Here is a 22,405-nt window from a genome sequence, read left to right as displayed (position 1 = left end):
CTTAATGTGCATGTTTAGTCCATTTTTATTTTTCTTCCACAATCACACAAATTCTCACGAAAATTCTTATTTATTTTGAGAAGAACTTTCCGTATAATAAAATAAATTACGTTTTAAAAACCTCAATCTAAAACAAAAAGGAGGTGATAAAGATATAACTGTGTGGTGTAGAAAGCCAATAAAACAGATCACGGTTAGTGAAACCAAGCTAGAGCCCAATTTTAGTTTCTTTTGCTGATGATAGTGAAAAAACGAGACCAATTAGAGTGATTTCAAATAAACCTCATCTCATAATTTTTTATTTAAATATATTTTTAGATTCTTGAATATAGAGTTAGTTTCTTTTGTCCTCTAAATTTAAAATTTTTCTTTTAATTTTTAATTTTGAAAAATATTTAATTTTTTACATTTTTTAATATAACAAATTCCAAATATTAAATTTGAAAAAACAATTAATTAAAAATAGTATCCAACATTGTTATTGTGTAAGATAAAGGAGAGATAAAAAAAACAAAGGAGAGAACAAAAAGAAGTGAAAAATATAAGAAAAGGGAAGTGAAAACAAAACAAACAAAAGAGAAAACAGCTACCCATAAAAGAACGATCAACCCCGACAGATATCGCTTTCTCTCCGAACAAAACCAGTATGGCTGCCTTCAGCGGCGACGAAACCGCTCCTTTCTTTGGCTTCCTTGGAGCCGCCGCCGCCCTCGTTTTTTCATGTACTCTCATCAATATATTTTTTTCTTCTTTTTACTATCATCATTTCGATTCGCGATGTCATTTATCTGAATTTTTGCGCCGTTTCAGGCATGGGTGCGGCGTACGGCACCGCGAAGAGCGGCGTGGGGGTGGCGTCGATGGGAGTGATGAGACCGGAGCTGGTAATGAAATCGATCGTGCCTGTCGTGATGGCTGGTGTGTTGGGGATCTACGGTTTGATTATTGCGGTTATCATAAGTACGGGCATTAACCCTAAGGCCAAATCCTATTACCTCTTCGACGGTTACGCGCACCTCTCTTCGGGTCTCGCTTGTGGCCTCGCTGGCCTCTCCGCCGGCATGGCCATCGGCATCGTCGGCGACGCCGGTGTCAGGTATTCATCTTTTCAATCCTTCCCTTTTCATTATGAACTGTTCTTCCTGTTGTTCGGATCGAGTTATTGCTACTGTTCTGTTTTCTTGTTGTTGGTTAGTTATCAAATACTGCGCATGTGGGGGGGAGTCTGTGTATACGGTTTTACTTTGTAATATTTTATGTGATGGACTGGTTGGTACCGGTAATTCGAGCATAACATCTAAAGACATATTTTTTCACTTATGTGGACTAGTTTTTCAGAGTGTTTTGTATGATCGTGACTTGCGAGTTTACAACCTGCAACACTAGAATGAAGAAATCAAGAAACAACTTTTGGGTCTTGTTATGCTTAGTGATGAACGCATCTCATTATTTTTTTATTTATTGAACTTATTATTTCTACTTCTGGTGTTGTTACTACTAGTATTACCGCTTTTGTTTGTGATTTGTAATAACTTATTCCCTATGTGTGTATGCGAAATTGATTTCGAATGAAATTAATTATGCCATATTCATATTGGTTATAATTTATTTTGAAGTTGTGTGATTTGTATTTGGATTTTCATTTGTTCTAAACGGAACTTAGTGGTAACACTAAGTACAATATTTTGTATCAAATGTTAAAGATCATTAAAGTTGTTTCAACTTGAAATCAATTATGTTGCTGATAACAAAAAATAAAAAAAAACACTTAAAATCAATTCTTAGACCCATAATCAACTCCTTACGTGGAAATTGTGAAATTTACTTAAAATCACGTTAGATGCCATTTCAACGTGATTTTAAACATGGATGATTCCATGTGAATCCAATTAGCTTTGGTACCTGATGTGATATTTTGACCCTCACCTCTGTGCAACCTACCACCACTGCTTTGGTACCATCAAAATAACTTCTCTCTACTCACATTTTGGTGAAAGTTGTTGATGTTTAGATATGTTTGTGTGTGCGTATTGTCAACTAAGTTTCATTTCCATATATGCTGCAATCCTTGAATTCATTTATGAATCCAAAATCACAATGGCCTTTTAAATATCGCAATTTGGAGAGATGGAATGTGGTGGAATGTTGAAGACTCCTTTAGCATATAATTGGCAGAAGGAATGTGTGGTCGAGCAATTTGTGAGAATTTTCTTTGATCTACTAATTAGTGTCTTATCAGTTGAAGATAAACGGTTACCAAGTTGCTAGTGATGGGTGCAAGAGATCTCATCGGGTTGCTGTTATAAAGATTGAATGTTTCGATGTCTTTATTGTGATAAAATGCAAGGACAGAAAAAAGTAGTTCAGAGCCGTAATCACACGTGCTGCAAGGAATTGTTAGTTTCTTCGTATCCTGGGATGATAGTATGGTGTCTCTAGTTGGGTAAAATTTTTTATATGGTTATTTTTAGGCGACACATCACATTGCATTTTAATTTACTCCTGTTGATTCATAATTACTAATGAGAATTTAAGATTTTAAGTTTCATTTTAACAAATTGAATTTGACATGTTGGTAATTCTTTTTCAGGGCAAATGCTCAGCAGCCAAAGCTTTTTGTTGGAATGATTCTCATCCTTATTTTTGCTGAGGCTTTGGCGTTATACGGTCTCATTGTTGGCATCATCCTCTCTTCTCGTGCTGGCCAATCCAGGGCTGATTGATATAAAACTTCATGTTGGATGGGGTTCGCAACCACAGATTGTGAATGTTACAGTGGAGTCCGGCTGGGTAATGTTTGTGTAACTGCTGCTTTGGCTTGCTCATGTGAGTCTATCTATGTTTGCATCATAAAACTAAGGCTGTCCAGTAATAATGTCAGTCAAACTTTTCCCAGGCCGAAATTTTTTAATTATATGCTCAATCCAAACTAGAATAGAGATCTCCATAATAAGACAGATGTATGTTTTGATTCCATTTACTTTCAGTGTTTTTTCTACTCCTCAAAATGCCTCCCCCTAAATCTATTCTTATTTGATTTACTTCTCCAATTTGGTGCGAATTAAATATTAATGATAACTATTGGAATTTGGGATAAAAATAAAGTTTGTTGATCTCCTATCAGGAAGGAAATTAGCGAAAGTGTGTTGATATTACCACACACCTTTGTCACCTTCATTGCCTGTTTTGTTGGAACTTATTATTGTCACTCCCGCGTAGCAAGCTTTTCGTCTTTTCCTCACTTCCTACTTGCTCCTAGCTCATACCATGCATGTTTCTTTGTAACCATTACCTTGAGCTGAATAGGCAGTTGTGATAGCCTCAGAAGAAGTATGATCGTGGGACATGCTATTTTGAGTCAGTAGACGTTGCACTTCTCAAGAGTTCAACACGAAACTCCAAAGAAAGAACGTGTTATGAAGCTCGGCCAACTTCAAATATAAAAAAAATAGAGTAATAGTCCTAAATGGACATAGAACCCAGTTGATAATTTGCAACCTGAAGTTCGAGCTGAAATCGTTGTCATTGTAAATAGTCAAGTAATCCCATGTATCTTTCGCCATAAAGAAACAGCACAAGGCTCAATTGAAACAACTATCCAAAAAATATTTGAAGGAATCATAAAGGTCTGATTGACAACCTCTAGGTACCATTTTAGAATTTCTAACTTCTTGCCCACCATTCATTGACCATCATGCCCTCTATAAATATTATAAAGATGTGTATAATCATCAAGAACAATAATGACTCAACTATTCTAATTCCTATAATTAGATAATCTAACGAACACGCATATTTCTAACTTAGTCTTTTACTTTTTTTCATATTCGACTTCCTTCATATTTTAACAAGTGTCACTGGTAGTGGGTAAAGAATCAAAGAGACTTAACATGAGTGGATATTCAATCGTTTAAAAATGATATAAGATTCGTTAAGATTATATGTTCCATTTATTGAAAACAATGTTTACTTTATAAAAAGGTGATTAAAGTTGTTTTGGAAATACTTGTGAGGTAGAGATGTTAAAATTTAAATAGAACAAGATGTATGTGAAATTTTTGTTCTCAATATATTACGAGAACGCCTATAGAGAAATTATTTATCAAAATATTCAAATAGATTATAAAGTGTAATGCAGATGTCACCTAGAAAATAACCAAAAAGTTCATCAATATATAGGAATTGAATGTATTCTTTTAGGAGTGACAAAATACTAAGTGTTGATACTATGTAAAAGCTAAAAGTGAGAATGATAAGATGATTGTAAATATTATTGTTTTTGTTCACTAATTTCTTGTATTTCATATGCCCTTAATATTTCCTCAGTAATTTCTTTACTTTTATATTTCTTGTTTCATTTATATTTGGGTATATTTCTCTATTTCACTTTTTTTATTCATCGTTTATCTTTAAATCGTGTTGATTTGAACTCAAATCGTTTACTATTCTTAATTGATATATTCCTTTTCATCATTTTCATACAATTTTCATCTCATATCAAATTTATTTTCAAGAATTTATACATACAATGCATAAGTTATACATTTATATGTATTCCCAAAGTCAAATATCTCCCATAAAATTAAGTACAAAAATATTTTTATCAGAATCTAATAGTTTTGTTGATATTTGGTGCTTCTAATAAGTTTAATAAAGTGTTTTATATAATCTTTAGATTATTCAAATTGAAACTTCTTTTTATTCCTAGTCTAAATAAGAAGAATCTATAAATTTATTTGTTTTTATTAATATTATGATAAAAAAAATTATTTTAAGTTTCACTTAAAATAAAATACAATTATGAAATTGTCATATATGACTGAAGACATTGTATGAGAAATAATAAAAGAAATTATTCAAAATCCTTAGACATTATATTTATTAGAGATGACAAAATGGACCTATTTAACCCCTTTTGATCCCATCCCGTGCAACTGGCTCACCAAAATTGGACTTGGCTAATCTGCACGGAGAAAACGAGTTGAAAACTAAAGTCCATCCTGTAACTAGGTGGGTTGGCCCGTCAGTTTTTAATTTGTTTTTATGCTCTTTTGCTATGATGTGATTGGGTGTTGTTCTCTCCACCACTACCCCTTGTTCCCTCCACCTCCCCAATCCTCTACAAAAAAAATTTGATTACAAAAGTAGAATTTTTTACTTTTAATCCTATTTATTTACTTTATTCTGAAACCCTAAATTTCTACCTATTTTTACTCACCCATTTTCACTCACGCAGTCCCACCCTCTCCCCCCACTCTCCCAAGTCTCACTTTCTCTCTTTCCAGATTCTCACCCCCTCCAACTCTCACCAGATTCGTTTCTTCTCATCTACTAACTCTTACTTCTCTTCTCCATATCCGTTTGGTTTTGTGGTGTGGCTTTTCGTGGTGTAGCGATGCGGGGTGTTTGAGGTGGTCATTCGGCGGTGTAGCGATTCCAAACGATAATGAATATTTTATGACTAACATCATAAAAAAATAATTTTATTGACATTGATAAAAAATTCTAAATGACATCAATGGAAACATATATCATTAATGTTGGTAAAAAAATATTGCAAAATAAATCTGAAAATTAACCACAATCAATTGTTAACATGAGAGAAATATTCATTATTGTTAGTAAAATGTGTTAAAGTATCTGTATCTCAATTTCAAAACGATAACGGAATAAAAAAAATGAAAAATGTATACATGAATTAATTAAAAAAATTTCAAAAGTTCAAAATTCTTACTATTTAATTATAATTTAAAATTTTCTAATTTTAAATGATCAAATTCCTCTCTTCAAGTTTTAAAATTTCAATATTTTAATTTTTTATTTAAATGATTCTATAAAATGTTTCAACCATTTTATAAAATTAACTATCCTCCACAATATTTTTTTGACACATTGCGACATATATTTTTTTCTCATGTATCAACATTTTTTATGTGAGATTGCTTAACTCTTCGTACGTTGGTGTGGGTAAGATAAACAATCAGAAAGTTCAAAAGATACAACAATGGAAAGAAGCATAAAAAACAGAGAGAGACAGAAGAAAATGCAACATAGAAACATGGGTCCACCATTAAAATGGTTGTGTTGTTTGGGTGATGAGATCGAAAAGAGAAAGAAACATCATAATTGTCAATAACAAATGCTTGTTAGTTAGGCATAAACTAGACTATCGCATTCATGTAGGGGATTGAAGTGGGTAGAAGTTAAAAAATATTAACCCTAAAAATAAAATTATACTAAAGGGTAAAATAAGAATAAAAAGGTGGAGGGAGGGATAAAACAAGAATGGGGAGGTGGAGGGAGTAAAAGGTGGTGGTGGAGGGAGCAACACCCGATGTGATTGAGTGTTCTATTTTTCTTATGGCCCAGTATTTTATGACCCAGTTTTTAAGACCAAGGGCTTCATTCTATCTCTCTCTCCCCCGCATGCTGCCACTGCACTTCTATGTCCGGCTAAAACTATCTCTCTCATACGATCACAAAATATATCTTGATTCAAATTTGATTTTTATTTCTTACTTTTCCTTATGGAAAAGTCATGCAAGACCAAGAACAACGAAGACCCCAAGCTTGAAAACATTGTTGTTGTAAATTAGGTTTTGTTACCGTTGAGGTTGTGTTCAATATTGCATGTTTAAAACTGATATATAATTTTATTTGAGTTGATTTCACTTGAAGGTACATTAAATTGAAGATTGTGGTGCCGAGGATGGCGATCATAGGGTTACACACAAAGAATTTAGGGATTGAGAGTGTTTAGGTCAATGGTGAGTCCAAAGAGTTTGAGTATTACTTGCATTAGCAGAAGCAGATGAAAGAGGATAAGATGTTTAGTTATGTGTGTTCTCCTAACTCTCTCGCCAGAGCCACACATGTGTTTTTTTTTTCTTAAAGGGGTCGCCCCGTCCCGACATGCTTCTTGATCCGATGAGCATATAGGTTATGCAAGTTAGGCTTGTGCGAGTTGACATGTTAAATGGTGGGTAGGTCCATCGGATCAGGTCCACTTTACCACCCCTAGTATTTAAAGATATGAAATATAATTGATCATTTAAATATTCTTGTTAATATAAAGTATATCCTATTTTATGTATTTGGTGTTACTTAGATAGTTCTTATTTACTATTCTATCAAAAAAGTTAAGGAGATTTCTGAAGATCAAGTATTTGTAATTGTTTTTTTTTCTAAGGTTGCAATTAAGTTTTCATTAAATATTTTTATTTTTTGGATTGATTGATTTCTTTAATTATTAGGAATCTATTTAATAACTGTACAATCTTCATAATGCATAATGCAAATTTATATTTTGAGTTGTACAATCCATAATGCAAATTTGGAAGATAACATAAGGTGCAAATAAGGGGTAACTAAGTCATTTCACTAAGACTACAGGGCTAGGAAAAAACATAGGGTACAAAAAAAAATCCCCATAAGGGTGTTAATTTAACTTATGCTGCATGAGTCAATTTTAAGTCATTCTTAAATAAGTTTTTCATTTTATTAGACCATCAAAAAAAGACTCAAAAAGTCCTAATTGTTAAAGCTCTTTCATGAAATAGGTTAAGATCAAGGCCAAAATGAATTTGATATCATTACAAGACTTTAATTAACTCTTAAATACAATACCTTCAATTAGGGTCAAAGCTTGTGTCATGTCAACTTTTTTCGAATGTATAACCGAGTTGACCTAAACTAAAGGTTGGGATAAGTCAGTCCAGGCCGAATGTTAAGATGAATCGACCCAGGTCGAAAGTTGAGATAAATCGGTCCAAATCAAAGGTTAAGATGAGTCATCCCAAGTTGAACATTGAAATGAGTAAGCCCAAATTAAAGGTCTAGCCGAGTTGGTTCAGACTGAGAGGTCAAGTCTTTGATTAAATCTAACTCAACTTTACCCTTCTTTCGTAAGTAATCGAGTTGTGCATATTTAGATTCTTTCACCCTCTACTTCAATCTTTCATTTTTCTTTCTTAATTCTCAAATCATTGTCATAAGATATTGCAAAAGGGATTCTTCACATTGTTTCTTTCTAGAGATATTGCATTCATTAGACTTCTTATTCTTTACTCTTTTTTTTTTAACGGGACAAGGTATGTTTTTAAATTCTCCACATTAAATGCCAAAATTTTCTACCTAAGAATTAAGGAAAATTATTGAATTAAATCATTTAGTATTAGTTTATTATCTTGCACCTATAATTAGATATTTTAAAAGGGTTCATATACATAAGTTAATCTTGTTTACGAATAGTGGAAGTGTTGATTTTAAAAACTTTTAGTGTTTTTAAATATAGGTTAAATTGAATCTGACTCACTCAATCCATAAATTAAACACATTTCAATTAAATTGAAAATGAATTGACTTGTAACTCATTACTAACAACTTTTTATTATTCTTTTACCAAAAAGTAAATTCAATTGAAATGATTCATTTTTAGCTAAAAATATGATGAGCCAACTCATGTGAGTACATGGGTTAACCCTTTGTTTATAATGTTATATTTTAAGATTATAATTAAGTTTACTTTAATGGAGGTCCATAATTATTAATTTATGTTTATCTTTTAATATTACATTCATTTAGTTATGTGTAAAAGTAGTTTTTTTCTTGAAAGTTCCAATGATTATAAAAATTTAGTCTATAATTAATATTTAAAAACAAATAGAGACTTATTTAATTTTTAAGGGAATTTTGGAATTTATATAGGGATTTTCGCATGAGTATAGTCCAGGTACCTTGATTTTAGTATCTATTGGTGTTTGGGTTTAGAATGTATTATTTCTTGTGTTTGATAAGAAGGGTTCTCAATTGTGGGATAAAATATATGGTGGCCACTAAGACTCACAACCATCTGTCCCCTTCCTCACATACCAATTTGTTAACAAGTTACAAAGTGTTCGATTTTAGTAAAAGAAATTAACCTTTCAACCTTATTTTAAAACAAACAAGAAATATCTCTAAATAAATAAAAAATTTAATTAAATTTTAAGTCTCGTGTAAATTTAAATATTTTTAATTAATTTTTTTTGTTTATTGAGTTTTTTTGTGTGTCAACAATAAAGTTATTAAGTATTTGTGTAAAGTTCTAGAAAATGATATTTTAGAAGTGGTAGTAGTTTAAAATATTGAGACTCGATTATTTTAATATTAAATGGCTTTAATATAAATAGTTTCGCTATAAATGAATTTCATATTTTTAAAAGCATACTATCTCTCTAGAAACTACTTTTCTAGAGTTCTCTGACTTTTCTCTAGGAGTTCTCAACCTTTGTTCGTCCGATTGAAGAAGAAAGACAGTAGGATTCCTGACAATGAGCTCTTCAATTTGAACCACTCAATTTATCAAATAGAGTAAATTCGTTTTCTGCTCCTCTTTTTGGTGTGTTTATTTTCCCTTTGCATGCGAGTTTCTTCTGGATGCATGTGACTTTGGAGTCTTCTATAAGACTCTACTTATTAATGGTTCTAACAATGTATTTTGATCGTGTTTCTATTGTTCGTAGGAGTAGATAGAGCTTCTTGTGCGTTTGGTATTGTTTTACGCCTTTTAGAGCGATTTAGTCATCTATAAGATAAGAGAAGCTAAATACCTTGTTTCTAAATTTCAGTTCTTGAATAACCTGAATTTGTATGTGGTAATTGCATGGAATAATTTTTTGAAATTTGTTTATAATTATATTATAATAGGTTGTGTGATGTGTTGATATTGGTGATGTTGAGCGGTACTAAGATAATGAGTTTTATGTTTCCTAGAAGTTAAGGGACACCTCTAAACGCTGAGCTTTTCAAAGGCAGAGAGCTCCTAAGTTATGTGGCGATGAGCGATAATTTTGGGCACTAAGCGCTACTTGTCCCTTTATAGATCTGCACTCTTTTTCTCAGTAAATCGTTAAGCGATGGGTAAAGATGGGTTAGTTACGAATGCCTTGCCATTGGGCACCTGGCCTAACGCTGAGTGTTCTTTGTCCTGACAGCTTTGTGCTTGTTTTCTCTGATCTTTTGATTTATGTTTGATTATAATTTGTTGTATAAAATTCAGCCTATGTTTATATTGGAATTATGTTGGCTTTAATGGATATCAAATGTGAATATGATTACAAGTGGTATGTGTCGGAACCGGAATCGCGACGGGACGACGATCCAAAAAAGAAACGGGTTTGGAAAAGAGATTTGGAGTCGCCACCATAGTTTATTCTGGAAAACTACGGAAAAACCATAAAATAATAAGACACGGTCCACGAAAACCAGATTTTGGGTTCGGGAGTCGGTTACGTGTAGGGAAGGTATTAGCACCCTACAACGCCTGCCCGAAGGCAGTACCTTTAACTAAATGCACGAATATGATGTGGTTTTCAAAATGTTTAACTAGTCCCTAAAATAAAATTCTAAATAAACAAAATATATTTTTTAGTTTTTTGGGCCCGACAAGGATTGACCTTGCTCCTACGTATTCTCATTCAAAATGAGAAATCAGGGTTACGTAGTTCTTTCGGAAACTGTTTGAGAAATTTGTTTGGAAATGATTTTGTATTTTTGGAAAATGAACCTGACAAGGACTGGCCTTGCTCCTACGTATCTCCATTTTTGGTGAAGAATCAAGGGTAACGTAGTTCTAGCTGAGAGATTACTTGTAGTTTGGGAATATTTTAGTATTTTTAATAAAGAAGGAAAAGGTTTTCTAGCACAAGGCCTACGCGAGCGGTCGCACGTGTGCTTAAAACCTTTTCAAAATATTTTTATTTGATTTTTAACTTTTGTAAAAGAAAAGGAAAAGATTTTCAGCACAAGGCCTACGCGAGCGGTCGCACGTGTGCTTAAAACCTTTTCAAAATATTTTTATTTGATTTTTAACTTTTGTAAAAGAAAAGGAAAAGATTTTCAGCACAAGGCCTACGCGAGCGGTCGCACGTGTGCTTAAACCTTTTCAAAATATTTTCATTTGATTTTTAACTTTTTGTAAAAGAAAAGGAAAAGATTTTCAGCACAAGGCCTACGCGAGCGGTCGCACGTGTGCTTAAACCTTTTCAAAATATTTTTATTTGATTTTTAACTTTTTGTAAAAGAAAAGGAAAAGATTTTCAGCACAAGGCCTACGCGAGCGGTCGCACGTGTGCTTAAACCTTTTCAAAATATTTTTATTTAATTTTTAACTTTTTGTAAAAGAAAAGGAAAAGATTTTCAGCACAAGGCCTACGCGAGCGGTCGCACGTGTGCTTAAACCTTTTCAAAATATTTTTGTAAATTCTTTTTATTTAAACTATCAATATTGTATTATTAAATATATATTTCAGGATAAGTAAATGTCTAAAATAAATAGATAAAACAAAATAAAATAAGAAAATAAAAGAAAATAAAATGAACAAACAAAAGAAATGGAAGTGCCGAACGGACGCTGGGAAAGGATTCAGAACAACGAACGTTCGTTGGGGGAGAGGACGAACGTCCATTGGGGAACATAACGGACGGACGTTTAGAAATGTGAGCTAAATGACGAGCGTTCATTGGGCAGATGGTGAACGGAAGCTAAAATACGAGCGTTCGCTGTGGAAGTGGCGAACGAGCGCTAAGTAACGAGCGTTCGCTGTGGAAGTGGCGAACGAGCGCTAAGTAACGAGCGTTCGCTGTGGAAGTGGCGAACGAGCGCTAAGTAACGAGAGTTCGCTGTGGAAGTGGCGAACGAGCGCTAAGTAACGAGCGCTCGCTGTGGAAGTGGCGAACGAGCGCTAAGTAACGAGCGTTCGCTGTGGAAGTGGCGAACGAGCGCTAAGCAACGAGCGTTCGCTGTGGAAGTGGCGAACGAGCGCTAAGTAACGAGCGTTCGCTGTGGAAGTGGCGAACGAGCGCTAAGTAACGAGCGTTCGCTGGTGAAGTGGCGAACGAGCGCTAAGTAACGAGCGTTCGCTGTGGAAGTGGCGAACGAGCGCTAAGTAACGAGCGTTCGCTGTGGAAGTGGCGAACGAGCGCTAAGTAACGAGCGTTCGCTGTGGAAGTGGCGAACGAGCGCTAAGTAACGAGCGTTCGTTGTGGGGAGATGGCGAACGAGCGCTCATTGGTGAGAATGTTGAACGAACAGTCAAAAAGGCTTAAGGATAACGAGCGTTCGCTCGTTTGAATAACGAGCACTCGTTGGTTTTGATAACGAGCGTTCGTATTGGGGAGATGGCGAACGGACGCTATATAACGAGCGTTCCAAAAGAGGCCCAAGGCTCCCGGACGTACGCTCATTCTGGGCCCGGCCCACATGGTCAATTTCTAACCTAGAATTTTCTGGGGTTCAGGAGGTTCATCCTCATTCCCACTCTCATTCAGTCATTCACGTTGTTCTTCTCAGATGAGACCAATGTCTCCTTCTCTCTGATCAAAAGGGTTCACTCTGTCACTCAACGGCCACGTCTTATTCCGATTAACCACCGCAGACCAGACTATCCACCGCAACGAAGGTGGCCACCGTATCACTGCCTCTACGGACCAGCTACCATGCCATCATCTCTCTCGATCTAGCCACCGCGCCACGCCACGCCACACCGCGCCACTGCTTCCTTGTCCCTATCTGCTCTCTCCGACACCGGCAACCCAGGGAGGGGTTCGTCTCTGCCAGTTCAAACACACGGGCCGCCGCTTCTTCGTCGAGCTCTCCGCTTTTCACTACCGAGACTGCTCTCCGTTCTTCGATTGTATAATGGGTTTTGGATTTTGGTTTGTTGAGATTGGCCGTGAGTGTGGGAGTTAGGACAGAGAGAGGAAACATGGTGAAACAGAGAATGAATGGAAGGGGAGATTGGTGATGAGGGAACTCATGATGTTCAGAGGAAAAGCATTCATGATGGAATAAGCATAAGAAGCAGTTATGCAATAAGCGTTCACTATGGGTCCGGAAGCACAGAGACTTACCTGCTGCTACGATGGCTGCTATCGTTCGCTGCGTAGCCGGCGACCTCTTCTCACCCTTCTCTTTCTCTGCCGGTGCCGGTGCCAATGACAGCTATGGATGATGATCCCAGATAATCGTTCCTCGTGCGCCCTCCTTTTTCCTTTTTCTCTCTCTGATCAACAAAATCCCCCATTAACCACCTGGTCTCCCCCTTTGCTCTCTCCCCAAAATCTTGGAAAAATCCTCCCTAACAAACTGGTCCCCCCTCTCCCAAAAATCTTGGAAAAATTCTCCTTAACCACCTTGTCCCCTCCCCCCATACACGCCTTCCATACGTGCCCTTTTCCACGTTTTTCTATTTTTTTTCAATTTTATTATTATTTTTTTTATTTTTTTCAGTTTTAATTTTATTTTTCAATTTTTTTAATTATTTTGATTAATTAACTCTATTAAAACAAATTGAAAATAAGAAATAAAATAGAAATTGAATTAAAAGCAAAGATCTAAATATATAACAAAATAGAATAAAACAGAAAAAGGTAAAATAAAAGAAAAATAATAAAAGAAACACTAAAAACATAATTTTTACAAACCCGGACAAAATTGAGTGTTGACAGTATGTGATGAGATTGTGAATGTGAATTGTATATGATATTATAAGGATTTTAAGGAGAAGTCCTTAAGATGGTTATATATAGTGTATATATTGATATAGGATGTTTTGTATTAGGGGTTATTGTAACACTCTTAATAACTTTCAATCTCAAGTAGAAAAGAATGATTATGTCGTGAAGAGTAACAGGAGATCCTCGTTTATGGGCACTAATTTGGTCCTAGATGCTAAGGGGGGGGGCTAACCTTGTAGGTGGTAGGGTGATAACCCCTTTGTTTATAACTCTGCAGAATACAAATACTACTAAAAGTGCAAGACTACTAAAAGTGTAAGACTCCTAAAATTTGATATCAATACATGTATACGGATGATCAAGTCTAAAAGAAAGGATTGTATGATTTGGGATTTGATTGTTTTATGTATGTTATATGCCTACTTTTATAAACATGATACACGATTGTTTTTTTGTACGTTAACTTACCATTTCTTTTCTATTTGTCTGTGTTCCTTCTTGTTTGTAATAATCACTTTAATGGTGTGAGAAGATGATGCCGAAGTTTAGATTTAGATTGTTAGATTTTATGTCTTATTATATTTTGTGAAACAATAGTAGACTTTTGATTTGACGTTAAAGTATGCTTAGAAGTATAAAATATTTGTATGAATATATCCAATTACTGTTATAGTTATGGGAGATAAAACTAGACTTTTGTATATATTCTCTTTAATAAATTTGTCCTCTCATTCCTTTGTAGATGATGTCTCTTCTAATAATTGTATACTATTAAAATGATATGCTACAATATCCACTGTAAATGTTTTTCAATTGAGTTTTTGCCTTTTAATTTTGTAATTAATTAGAGTGAGATAATTGTTATTTTACATTGTTATTATTTATTTTTATGTCTCTATTTGAAAAATAAAAAAATTATTTATTTATTTTAAACTTTTATAAATTTGAAAATTTTCAATGTAATGTTTATTAAAAGTTGTTGATCTATTAAATATTCAAAACTTTTATTTTTTTTATTTAAGACTTTGTCGTAAATTAGAATGGCATGATCATTTGATTTTGGAATCTAAAGCATAACGCTATGAACCTGATCAATAAAAAGAATGAAGTTCTAGAACATTAATTATTTTTACTAAATGTTAGTGTTTCATGTCTCCATTTGATTGATTTATTTTTTGTTAGTATTACTGTCTAAATATATTATATTATGCTTGGAATTGTAAAGTTAAATGGTCATATTATCTCAATTGAAAATCAACTGAAAAATATATTGATTTTGATCACTCAATAAAACAAAATTGTTTAAGACAAATTCAATTAAAAATACAAAACTTAAACTTAATTAAACTATTTTTTATATATGTGAAAACACGTAAGCAATAATGATGTAAAATAAAACTGATGTCATTTAATAAAATCAAGCATAAAAAACTAAACTAAAAACAAAAAAAAAATTAGATACTCAGTAAAATAAAAATTTTAAATGAAAAGTTAATTAAATATATTTAAATTTACTATAAACTTAAAATTTTAACTAAACTAACTAAAATGACAAAACAAATTTTATATCGTGAATAATTCTCACATTTATTCCATGCCAAGCTTGCTAGTTAGATTAAAAAGAGAGAGATCATTATTGTCTTTATTCTAGAAATTAAGTTGCCTACTGTCCACCCTTTCATTTCATGCACCCAAAACTTTTCCGCGAAAACAGAAAGCTGTTCATGGGGCCGAAAATCATACCTGATAACGCTATGCCATATAATTTTCTTGTGGTAGGAAATTAAATATGAACTTATTTGAATATATAATACATCTTTAAATATTTACAATAATTTATATGATTTAATTTGGTGGGAATGAAGCCAAACTAGACCAAATGTGTAATAGCATTTCCGTGTTACCATTAATGCTTTTGCATAGTGATTCGTCCACTTTTTTTTTTTTTAACTTTAAATTTATTTTCAATTTAAACATAAAATAAGAGTTTTACGAATAAAATGGAATTCAGTTAACAATTTCAACATAAAAGCTCATTTGAAAAACAAAAATATCTATGATGTTTTGTTTCATATTGATTGAATTTTTTTAAGACACGGGTTACAATAGGATGAAGGATAGAGATAAAAAGTGTGCAACTTAATTCGAAAAGTTGCTTCAATTAGCTTTCTCAAAAACAACGTGGATGAAATTTCTTCAATTTTTTACAAAAATTCTAATTTTTAATTTGATAGTTTTTTATTTTTCTTAACTGTGCAAATTTTCTCTTCCAACTTTTTAAAGCTAAGAAATTTTAATCTATTTATTATATGTATAAGCTTTAACTTTTTTTAGCGGAAATAGACTAATCGATCTGGCGAGATTTGCTCTCTAAAGTCAAGACACATGCAGGTACTTCAAATTCCACAGTTGAAAAGAGTGAAAATTTTGAGGATTGTTATTATGAACTTAGACTTGTGATGCTTCATGTCGCATCAATTCTTCTTTTTTCATTTGTGTATGTTCTCTCCCGCGTCACCTACTTTCAAATTTTCTTCTTTCACACTACAAAAAATTCAGACAACATTTAATTTAACCTTCTACAATGCAGCATCAGAAACAAAAGACAAGATCGAAAGTGATGGACGCAATCACATAAGAGTTCACCATATTATGAATCGAATATTAGAACAATTCATCGTTAATCAGCAGTGGTACAAATGTAAGTAAATGATAAGAAAAATTGAAATGAGCATAAAAACAAAGCTACTGAATGATTAAGTTAAACAGATTTGGAAGATGAGATGAAAAGTGAGTGACAAATGATTACTTTTTCCTTCTCTAAATCCCTGTTGCTGATACACGCCAAAAAAACCCAAAAAATGGTCAAAATGACAGATCATTTATGCAATAATCCAAATCAAATAAATCAGGACCCACCCTACACAGTGCCTAATAATTGAGACTTCTACCTCATCCTGTAATTGAGTCTCCAAATTCCAATTTCAAATTTTCTATTTTTTTTTTTGAAAGCCACGTGTAGCATCAAGAAACTCGTATCCTTGGTAACAGAATCAACGCCTGACATCACCAGGTTTCATAATAAGGAAAAATATGTCAAACTTCAACAGACACGTGTCCGTTGTTTATGTTACACCGGAGAAGGTTGTGTGGTTTCAGCGGAGGATGGAATATCGGGTCCAACACGACAACCTTCGAGCATGAACACGATGTCAGCCATGGTTGGTCGATCAAGAGGGTCTGGGGCTGTGCAAAGCAGACCAACTTTCACACCCAGCAAGAACTCTTCCCATTCCGAAGACTCTGGGTCAAGTTCAAACAAACCAGGCTCTAGTAGCTCCGCAATTTGACCGTTCTGTAACTGTTTCTTCACCCACTTCACTATATCCTCATCCTGCGTGAACATCACCGGTCTCTTCCCGGTGAGAAGTTCCAACAAAACGATGCCGAAGCTGTACACGTCACACTCTTTCGTGGGTTCCCCTGTTAGTACAGCCTCCGGGGACACGTAACCCAACGTGCCAACTGAAGCTGTGCTTGAAGTTGAGGCTTCGACTGGGTTGGTAACTGTTAACTTGTCCAACCCGAAATCTGATAAATGGGCTTCGAAGTCTGCATCAAAGAGCACGTTTTGGGGTTTGATGTCACCGTGGATAAATGAGGATTGGTGTAGAAACGCTATGCCACGGGCTATTCCTAATGCAATGAGGTGTCGCATTGGCCAATTCAGAACGTGACCATCTAGGTGTGATGCTTCTTGGAGCAACGTTGCGAGGTTCCCATTGGGCATGTAATCGTAGACCAAGAGTCTAACATCCGATGGGCCTGCAAAGTAGCCTCTGAGAACTGTTAGGTTTCGGTGCCTGATTCTTCCTAACGACTCGGCTTCTTTTCTGAACATGTTTTCGTCTAGTGACCCGTCTGGGAGCTTGCGAATGGAAAGGACCATTCCGTCGTTGTAGCAGGCCTTGAATACTAAACCGTGTCTTGTTCTGCTCAGCACGTTTTCTTCGTCGAATTGCCTTGTTGCTTCGATTGTTTCGGCGAGTGTGATTTTGGCGTTGAACATAACGAGTTTTGGTCCGTTCGTGTCAGTGCTGCTTCGACCTTGACTTGTTCCCGAACTTGTTCTTGGACTCTTTTTCTTCTCCCCTGACACTGCGGCTTTGATCCTTCTGCGCCATCTCAGAAGGCTGGAGATGTAGAAGCAGCAACACAATGCCAATAAGCAAGCTCCAACCGCGATGATAACGATTAACACTATCGACCTATTTCTCTCCCTATTGTCTGTCTCTTCGCACTTTCTATCCAATGGCTTCCCGCACAAGTTCTGGTTGCTTGCAAATACAGAGGAGTCGTTGAATTTAGAACCCAACATTGGTGGAATCTCACCTTCTAATTTGTTGCCTGAGACATTGAAGTACACCAAACCGTGGATGGTGTTTAGATTACTTGGGATTTCGCCACTCAATTGGTTGGCAGAGAGATCCAGGACAGTTAGGTGTGATAACTTGGCCAATGACCCTGGTATAGCACCCGAAAGTTCGTTGTGATCTGCTAACACAACGGTTAACTCTGAGCATTTGGAGATATCCTCAGGCAAAGCCCCAGTTAAGTTGTTCTTACCTAAATCAAGGACTTTCAAATGAGCTAGGCCAGAGAGATCCGCGGGAATGGGACCCCCGAAGTAATTTGATCTAAGCTCGAGAATTTCAATGTCAGGGCAGTTTCCAATTTCCGGGGGAATCACTCCCATGATGCGGTTATTAGACAATGAAAGAACAGCCAAAGATCGGAGAAAGCCATAGCTCTTAGGAATATACCCAGAAAACTCGTTAGAGCTTAGGTTCACGTATTTCAAACTGGTCAAACTGCTAAACCCTTCAGGTATCACCCCAGACAACTTGTTCTCTTGAAGAGCAATGACCTGCAAGCTGGGAAGCCCCGAAATTTCATATGGCAATTTACCGGAGAGATTTTGTTTGCTCAAATCAAGTGTTGTGAGCCTGAAAAGATTCCCCAAAGTAGAAGGAATCTCTCCATAGAAGCCATTACCACTCAGATTCAGAACCATTAATTTACTCAGATTCCCAATTTCACCAGAAACATGACCCGAAAACTGGTTTCCACTGAGGTCCAACACTGTCAAATTCTTCAACCCCATCACTTCCTCTGGCATTGAACCATTCAATCTATTACCTCTTAAACTCATAGTTTCAAGAGAAACAAGCCCCCCAAAACTCACCGGAACAGAACCAGAGAAATGGTTCACACCAAGAGATAGAACCTTCAGCGCTGTCAGATTTCCTATAAACGAAGGAACCTCAGAGGAAAACCGGTTTCCTTCAAAATCAAGAACGCGAAGGGACCTACATTTTACTAATGCCGGCGGAATCTCGCCTGAGAACGAATTATTGGCCATCTTCAGCTCATCCAATTTCCAGAGATTTCCAATTTCCGTCGGAACCTCGCCGAAAAGTGCGTTACCGGAAATGTCGAGAACCGACAACGTCGTCACGTTGGTTAGCCACAGCGGAAACATGCCGCGCACGCCATTTTGCTGAATATCCAAAACCTCAAGAATACTGAAACACGTGGCGGCTTGAGGCCACGCGAAATCCGTGAAACGGTTAAACCCTAACTGAACGATGCGAAGTGACGGCGCTTTGAGCGACACGTTGCAGAAAACGGAAGCCGGAACGGCGCCTGTGAAGTTGTTCTGCGCGAGCGACAACACCTGGAGGTTCGGGAGGGCCGCAATCGCAGCCGGTAACACGCCGGCGAGGGCGTTCCCTTCCACGCTCAAATGCACGAGCGAGGAACAATTCGCTAGAGACGAAGGTAAGGTTCCGCCGAGAACATTGTGATCGAGCCAAAGGTATTGCAGATTCTGAAGCTCTCCAATGCGCGCAGGAATCTGGCCCGAGAACTTGTTGTAGGAGAGGTTGATAAGCTGAAGCTCGGAAAGACCGGCGATGGTGGTCGGAATCACGCCGGAGAAGGCGTTGGCGGAGAGGTCAACGTACTTGAGATGGAGGGGAAGCTCGGCGGGTATTTCACCAGAGAGGTTGTTGCCGGCAACGTTGAGAATCTGGAGAGCGGCGAGGTTTCCGATCTCCGGCGGAAGTTGGCCGGAGAGGTCGTTATACTGTAGGAACAAGGCGCGTAGGAGCGTGCATTTGGAGAGGGATGGGGGAATTGTGCCGTTGAAGGAGTTAGAGCGAAGGCTCAGCCTTCGAAGCATGCGTAGGTCTGAAATGCGGTCACCAAGTAGGCCACTGAGTTGAAGGCGAGGCAGACGTAACTCGGTAACTCGGTCGTTCTTGCAAGAAACGCCGCGCCAGTCGCAAGGAGCTAACGGTGTTGATGGGTCCCAGCCGTTAAGCGCGCCGAGAGGGTCGTGAAGGTTGAGCTTGAACGACGTCAAGGCTTGGATCTCGGTGACAGAGGCGCAGTGGGCGCATGATAAGAAGCGTGCGCACAATAACAGCAGGATGAGAAATTTAGTCATGGTAGTGAAGGGAAGAAGAGAGTAAGGTGTGAGTGTTTGGTTACCTATGCCAACATCCTTAGTTTCCCCATCTTCCATCACCTTCTAACCTCTTCCACCATAACACTCCATAGGTTTATGTTTCTCTTGGTATATTTATATATAGTAATTTCAAAAATATCCATATTTATCTCTTTTTCACTTCACATATCGAACCTGTTATTCCACTCGAATTTGTTCGATGGGGTGGGTAGCTGAACACAGATGGACCATACATATTCTCTCTCTTATCACTCTCTGTCTTTAATCTCCTGTACACACATATTTAATGCAGTTCTCCCGTGGTACCTCAATCTTTTCTACTTTATCATATCTTAAATAAAATAATATATTTCTTTATTTCAAAATTATTAAAAAAAAATGAACTATGATATGTAGGTGTATTGGTGTATTGGTGCATGTAGGTGTTGTTTTGTGTATGCAGTACCGAAATAAAGCAAAAAAGGAAGTAATGAAGGGAAGTAGCGTCCTTCGGTAGGACATGAAATAGACCGGCAGAAGGGAAGAGGTATGTGTAGTGTGTTATTTGGGGCAAACTTACTGTCCCTCATAATAAGCTTAAGTTTCTATTACTCTGTTTTTCTTTTATGTCTTCAATTTATATTTATTACTTTCTCTACCTACATTATTTCAATTTATCTTACTATTTTTTTTCCTATCTACTTATTTATAGTAAATTATTGTATTCTTCATTTTACTCTCTTCATTCTGCTTTTAAGCTTTTAAATATCTACAGCAAACAAAAGAAACAGCAGCCACCCACCCGATATGGACCAAAAATTATTTTAAGCCCTTTTTCTTCTTCATTTTAAATTTTTCGGCGCTTGTTTTCCAATTTATGCAAAAATATCATAATTATTGCATCCAAATTCATTATGAATAGTATCTAATCTAACGTTTCCCTTTATTAATATTTCTTTCAATGACATCAGGCCAATTTTAAAAAGTTTCAGTGAATTTAAATTTAATAATTATTACTAAAGCAGGTTATTTCTTTCTATAATTTTTAATTTACTAATGTATTATATTCTCAGTTAATTTCTATATCAATTAAAGTATTGTTCGTTTCAAAATTTAGGATTAAAAGACACTTCATATAATTGAAAAAGGTGTACCTAAATTAATATTTATTTTCATTCTAAATTATATAAGTAGCAGAACAAGTGTGAAGATTAATATGCGAAGGAATTGGAAATTATTGGTTGGAAAAAAATTTAATAGAATTAATTTGAAAATATAAATATATGAAATGGATCACAGCTGCAAAAACTAGGGTAATGGAGAAATAATTGAGAAGGATCTCTGATTGGATTTAATTTAGTTAGATATATATGTGGGTGCTTGGGCTAATGTGGTAGGTTTTAAATGAATTGGCGTAGTTAAATGTTTGTGAAGGATGTGATAGGAGAATCATTGAGCTATGTGTCTGTCTATCTTATCTTTGCATGTTTAACTTTCCCTTCTGTTTTGTTGTCGAGGCTTTTAATCAGTGCATCTAATTACCACCTATTCTTTCACATCACCTTCCTTCCTAAAACATGCATTGCCTCCGGTCTCCATTTTTCCTTTTATTTTATCTTTTCAAGTGTTTCTTAAATTTTTCAAACATTTTTTTCTTGCTTTTTTTTAATCATTACGGTGTAATTTTATTATGAAATTACTAAAGTAGAATACCTTTTAAAAAAAAATCAAACTTGAATTAGTTGTATCAAATTCGTATGATTTTATATAAAAAAAATTCTCTTGGTCGTATATGATTTTAATACCCGTAGATTACTCATAATGAATCTATATATATTCTTTCGTGTCAATTTTAATAATGTTTGATGGTTCCTAAGAAAGTTCTCTTGGTCGTATATGGAAACAAGCAATCTGTCCCAGATGTTTCAACTCAGTTTGTATAATTTGATGTTAGAATTGAGGTTTGGATCTGATCCACTTCTGGTCTTGAATGGGAATAACATGGTGACAAATACTTGCGCCAAAATAAAGAACAAGGCGACGATAATTGAATTTTACGAAGCTGAGGTTTCTTGATGATGTTGTGATGGATATGACATGTTTTACTTGTTTGGTACTTCATACTTTCATCCCCAGATTTTGGCTTCACCTTCAGTGTTCATTCCTTTGGGCTTCAAAGGTCAATATCACTGAGGAATTTAACTTCTTTCTTATCTCTAACAATATTTTACATTGATTTTAAAAAACTCTCCTGACTAATTATTTTATGGGATAAAAATGAAAAATGTGTGGGGGCAATCGATGGAGTATCTGCCAGTGGTCAATACATTAGCCGAAGATGAAAGCAGAAAGAGCCAAGTTTGCACTGTTTTTAGGCTTTCCAATGTATTTTTGGGC

At 35.6% G+C, this 22,405-nt stretch overlaps 2 protein-coding genes across 3 annotated transcripts; one reads left to right on the top strand and one right to left on the bottom strand.

Annotated features, from left to right (window-relative positions):
* Nucleotides 1-523: 523 nt before the first annotated feature.
* Nucleotides 524-2,998, top strand: LOC108323787 (V-type proton ATPase 16 kDa proteolipid subunit). 2 transcript variants are annotated; one of them, XM_017556531.2, is made up of 3 exons: nt 524-722; nt 811-1,096; nt 2,591-2,998. In XM_017556531.2, exons 1-3 carry the CDS (start codon nt 647-649, stop codon nt 2,721-2,723), a joined length of 495 nt encoding a protein of 164 aa, XP_017412020.1. In that variant the 5' UTR covers nt 524-646; the 3' UTR covers nt 2,724-2,998. The 2 variants fall into 2 exon arrangements, with proteins under 2 accessions (XP_017412020.1, XP_052729958.1); XM_052873998.1 differs by having other exon boundaries at nt 554-722; nt 811-2,998.
* A 13,283-nt stretch (nt 2,999-16,281) lies between these two features.
* LOC108323806 (probable LRR receptor-like serine/threonine-protein kinase At4g36180) lies at nt 16,282-20,152 on the bottom strand. The gene has a single exon (XM_017556566.2). It carries the CDS (start codon nt 20,084-20,086, stop codon nt 16,628-16,630), a length of 3,459 nt encoding a protein of 1,152 aa, XP_017412055.1. The 5' UTR covers nt 20,087-20,152; the 3' UTR covers nt 16,282-16,627.
* Between the last annotated feature and the right edge of the window lie 2,253 nt (nt 20,153-22,405).

The sequence above is a fragment of the Vigna angularis genome, chromosome 1 (genome assembly GCF_016808095.1).
Source record: "Vigna angularis cultivar LongXiaoDou No.4 chromosome 1, ASM1680809v1, whole genome shotgun sequence".
Taxonomy (NCBI): Eukaryota; Viridiplantae; Streptophyta; class Magnoliopsida; order Fabales; family Fabaceae; genus Vigna; species Vigna angularis.
The sequence above is the reverse complement of the archived record's forward strand: the minus strand, read 5'-3'. Positions and strand labels throughout refer to the sequence as shown.